Below are 5,477 nucleotides of genomic sequence, written 5' to 3' on the forward strand. Positions count from 1 at the left end.
TACTTGTAAAGTTCCCTCACTGGTAACTGTGGAATGTTCAGCATGGTTGTGGAGGGGCTTACAGGGAGAGAAAGGACTTTGGTATGCTTAATACAGCAATAAGCACTCATCCTCACATCATGGTGTAGGGGGTGGTGTGGGCTTAGGTGTACTAAGCAGCGGTTCTGGGTGTTGGCTATAAAAGTGCCACATAGGCTGTCAGGAGCAGTACAGACCCCGGGCAGCAGCGCTGTCATTCCTACAAGGCACTGTTCCCACCACCAAGTGCCCTGTGGGTGGCTGGTCAGTGCTCCTGTGTTTTCTATAGGAATCATGGGGTCCAAGTGGGTCTGGTGACTCACCCTTGTAATCCCAGCACTCTGCGAGGCCAAAGTGGGCAAGTTGCCTAAGCTCAGGAGTTTGAGAACAACCTGAACAAAGTGAAATCTCATCTGTACCAAAAATAGAAAAACTACCTGGGCATTGTGACCAGTGCCTGTAGTCCCAGCTACTTGGGAGGCTGAGACTGCTTAAGCCCAAGAGTTTGAGGTTGCTATGGGCTATGATGACACCACAACATTCTACCCAAGATGACAGAGTGAGACTCTGTCTCAAAAATAAATAAATAAATAAATGTAAAATCCATAAGAATCATGGGAATGTTCTAGTCCACACTGTCTGACTCTGGTGCTCTCTCTCCCCAGGTGACTCAGAAGTTCTCCATGGTGATCGTGCAGGGCCATCTGGTCTCCGAAGGTGTCCTGCTCTTTGGCCGCCAACACTTCTACCTCTGTGAGAACTTCACGCTGTCTGCCATGGGCGATGTCTACTGCACCCGCCACTGCTTATCCAAGTGAGTTCCCCGCTGGTCCCATCCACTTCGTCTCTGAGCCCTACTCTTTTTTCCTGGATGCCCCCACTCTCCTCCCCACCTAAAGCTGAGTGATGAGATAAAGCAGAAGGACCTACAGGTACGGGCCATCCATGATTGTGGCTCCCAGAGCTGGAATCTGCATTGGGTAACAATGTGGCAGCTCCTCATGTCTCTCCTGGTACAGAGTGCACCGCAGGATGTGGGGATCTTTCCTCGGATTATGTGGAGGAGAGATATTTCCTCGGGAGACTGTTGCATCAGCTTACTCCCACAGCAACTTGTTGGTTCCTCATTTTGTGTAAGACAACAGGTGCTGCCCCTCACTCTGTGACATGCGAGTGCAATCGACAGCATAAATGAGTTCTTTTAGAAAGTGTCTAGAGCACACGATGATCATGGGACAAAATATACATGATGGAAGGACTCTTTGGGGTTCATGCTTGCAGAGATGTCCTAAGACTGCTGTGATGAGAGGGGAAGGGGTTAAGATGTGGGGTCTTGCAGAAGGCACGAGAGTTGGGAAGAAATTTGAAAAGTCTACTTCATACTAATTAATACCAGAGGAAGGGCTTTGGCAGGAAATCCTGGTTCTTTTTTAGGATCAAGTGTGTTTGGTCTACTTGGGTTTCATCAGCTCTTATTGATCAATTCTCCTGTGTTTTTGCAACTGTCTTCAAAATCAAATTGATTGTGTTTGTTTGCACTTTTGCCAAAAGCGCAGTTGTCAAGTTGTATGTTTTTACTTCATCGTGGCTTCTGAAGACATTTGGATGAAGATTTCTTCATGCAGAGACAAGTCTTCCCTTTTCTGGTCAGCCAAGGTTCAGATAATGACATGATAACCTGTTAGCCTGATGGCTTGCTAGCTGATGTAATATCACTTGGCGGGGTTTGGTAGTGCACAGACTTCTGGGTCCTGTCCTCAACCCAGTTTCTAATTTGTTTGTTCTGGGGTAGGCCCTGAAATTTTAACAGATTCCCAGTTGATGCTGATTTTATTTCTGACTTGAGACCCCTCTTTGAGAGCCACTGTTATATTGACAGAGGATTCAGAGTCTGATCTGCATAACTAAGAATTTTAAGTCCCAGTTGTCGTACCATTTCCAGCCTCTGTATATCAGGAAGCAAGAGCTGTAGGAATGTGGAAGAGTGGATGTCAGTCTACCCTCCTTTGATTGAGATCAAAATGCCTTACAATGCTTGGCATTTTTTTCCCTGCTAATTTCCATCTTTTATTCATACCAAATGTTCACTGTTCACCGGTTGCTGTGAGTCTTCTGTGCTTTTCCAAGGCAGGAGGAACATAATTAATACTTGGCTCACTCATCCCATCTTATTGCTCATGTTTTATTGATACTGATCAATAAGGACAATGGGCCTGCAGACTTGTCTTTCTGAGCGCTGATGAAAGCTTTCTGCTGTGCCTCTACGCATGGCATGCCCATGTGATGACTTCCATAATCTACTACTTCACTCTTCACCTCTGGTTTAGACTGAGTTAGTGTCAGACAAGATCTTATTGATTAAGTAAATGTGTTTATGAGGTGCATCTAATCATGATCAAACGGACTATATCTGCACTTTTAATAGAAGCCCAGTGGTCAGGCCATATGTGGACTCACTTGATTCGTGATAATGAGGGAGACATCTCATGTCTGAAAATGTACTTTTTAAGAATGCAAGTAGAAATAGAGTTAGAACAAGTTACTTCCCTGGAATATCACTTGAGAATTGCACAGGTAATTTTAGTCACCATACCTCCAGGAAGCATTTGCTAATCAGACAGTGCTTTCTCTCCAGGTCTTGTCTACTGCCCTAAGAAAGTACTGGCACTCTTACAGATGCTGTTCTCAGAGACGGGCCATTAGATCATGCCAGATCAATGTGGATTAAGTCCTTTTCTGACCATGGAGATTAGGAAAATACATAAATAAGCCTCTTATAAATAAAGCCAAGTCAATCCTGAAATGTTTCTCTAAAAGACTGCTATCAAATTCAGTATAGTTGAGCATTAGACCTTGAAAGAGGCTCTCTGATGTACCATAAAAATAACCCCGAATCAAACTTGAGAACAGTGCAAATTTCTCATCAGTGACTGGACTTGGTACCTTGGAACGTTCCTTGGAAACTGGCAACCTTGTGAGAAGGTTCGTTTATTCTTGTAGTGGGTCTCCTTCCTGGCTGATTAGGGTGGCTATCTTAGTTTACTAGGGCTATAGAAACTAGATGGCTTACAAAAATAGAAATGTGTTTTCTTATAGTGTGAGAGGCTAGGAGTACGACATCAAGGCAGGGCCACGCTTTCTCTGACCACTCTAGGGAAGAATCTTGCCTTGCCTCTTCCAGGTTTTGGTGTTTGCAGGCAACGCTTGGCCTTCTTTGGCTTGGAGATGTTTTGCTTCAGGCAAGTGCCATTTTCTCCCCATGTCTTCACCATCATCTTCCCTCTGTGTGTCTATTTCTGCATCCAAATTTCCTCTTTTTATAAGAATACCACTCATTGAATTAGGGGTCACCCTAAAGGCCTCATTTTAGCATCATACGTCTGTTAATATTCTGTTTTCAAATATCGTTACATTCTGAGATACCAGGGGTTAGGATTTCAACCTCTGTCTTTTGAAGGACAAGGTTCTACTCCTAACAAACATGGTCAAACTAATAAGGTGTAGCATTTGATCAATTTGACATGAAACCAAACCATCCTACTGGCCCTTTGTGATAGGGGACATTGAATCAGACACTTCCTCCCTATCAGGCATCACTTTTTCTGTTTAATTCAATTCAACAAATGTTTACGGAAAATCTACCTTATGCTAGGCACCCTGGTAGACTCTCCAGAGATATAGAAAGATGAGTCAGACGTGGGCTAAGTAAAGAGTTTATAATCTAGTGAATGTTTCTGGGTATAAATTCTAGGGGTAATTCTGATAATAATAATATGGCTTCAAATGTGGGGGCAAACCAAATCATATTTTATTCCTAAATCCACTTCTACTACTGAAACCCCCCAGATCAACCCATATTACAGCTATCATTTAGCTTACTGTGATTTCCTTAATAAGAATATTATACATAAATAACAGGAGGTAGGATAACTGGGAGTCATTATGGAAAGATCTTACCATAAGGATAAAACCACAATGGCAAAAGGAAATAAAACTTCTTGAAAAAATAACAAGGAAATCCAAATTCCAGACCTCTCCTTTCACCAGGCTATTTAAAAACTACTCAAAGAAAAGAAGAAATTTGTTCTATATATTGTTCTTGCATCCTTTCAGGAAAAAATGGCAAGAGACCTGGGAAAATGATTCCAGCCCTTGCTCACCATTACTTCTAGGAATTTAAAGGTCTGTTATAAATAAAGAAGCCGTATTACTATTTCAATCACATCACAAATGAAGCTGAGATAAAAGAGGAGTTAGGTCCCTACTCAAATGACACACCAATAATCCAGAATAAATCCAGGATTAAACCTCTGGAAGAAAAAGGATATAAAAAGTTACACTATGAGCACCTGGGCAATTGTCATCTACCACAGCAGCTGTTACGCTGTAGAAGTGTAAACTATGGCAATCGCTCTGCCTAAAGGAAAACATGGGCCGGCTGCCCCTTTCTACCCATGAACTGTGGGTGTCCGAACTCTGATGTATTTTTCAGAACATGTAGGATGTAGTGTTGTCAAAAACACCCAGCCACGGCGGTGTGAATAATGTTACATTGGACCCACGTCAGGGCATTAGTGATTGAACTTTGTACTTTGGAACTTTCCTTGGAGACTGACATCGTTCTGAGAAGGGAATTCAGCAATGTTGTACCATTTAGCTTTCCTGAGGAGGTGGGTCTGTGTGAATTTTCATGCCCTGTGTGGTTATTCACTTCCTACCAGCAGGAGAACAATGACTGTCGTTCTCCTTACAAGCCATTTTCAGAGCATCCTTCTTCATGTCCTCAGTGTCCCAGAGTCCCAGTTGCAGAGTCTGTCATCACAGAGCAAACTGAGAAGAGGGACCAGTTAGCAGAGCTCTGAGAAGGCCAGGGAGCCCTTCCGCCTGGGGAAAGAGGTTGGGTTTTAGGTTGGAGGTCATGGGTTTGAATCAAAGTTCCAGCTCCTATTGACCACGTGATTTTGGAAAAGTCTCAGCTCTCTGCAAGGCCATTTCCTCACCATGGGAATAACAGTAACACCTGCTCAGTGAAGAGTCACTGAGAGGATCAAACGAAACCATGGACAGGGAAGTGCTTGACGGGCCACGGAGCATGAGAGTCACTCAGCAGACAGACCCTGAGCTTGGAGGAAGATGAAGAGGACATGGAGCGGTGAACAGAGGCTCATGTCTTTACACGGCCAGCAGGGGAGAGGGACCAGCCAAATGTGCACCTCAGGTGCGGAAGGTATTTGCTATGAGCACAGGCTATGGAGCACTGAGGGATCCCTGGGTCACTCCCACCAGGACCTTGACCTGGGGATGCTGCTAGACCAAAGCAGAGGGTGGGAAGGAGAATCAGCACTATGGCCTCACTGAGAGTCTGAGAAGTTCGGGGGAAGCTCAGCTTAGGCCCAGATAGAGGCATCACTAATGGACAAAGGGCCTCCGCCGGCAGCAGCTTTGCATAAAAGCATCTC

General features: G+C 44.3%; 1 protein-coding gene across 1 annotated transcript in view; it reads left to right on the forward strand.

Annotated features, from left to right (window-relative positions):
* Positions 1-5,477, forward strand: part of WDFY4 (WDFY family member 4) — a 279,600-nt gene that overhangs the window by 201,090 nt on the left and 73,033 nt on the right. Inside the window, exon 45 of the mRNA XM_003801656.3 lies at positions 684-832. Within this exon, the coding sequence (XP_003801704.1) occupies positions 684-832 (149 nt within the window). The remainder of the gene's footprint in view (positions 1-683; positions 833-5,477) is intronic.

The sequence above is a fragment of the Otolemur garnettii genome, unplaced genomic scaffold, assembly GCF_000181295.1.
Source record: "Otolemur garnettii isolate 467f Iridium unplaced genomic scaffold, OtoGar3 scaffold00217, whole genome shotgun sequence".
NCBI classification, from domain to species: Eukaryota; Metazoa; Chordata; class Mammalia; order Primates; family Galagidae; genus Otolemur; species Otolemur garnettii.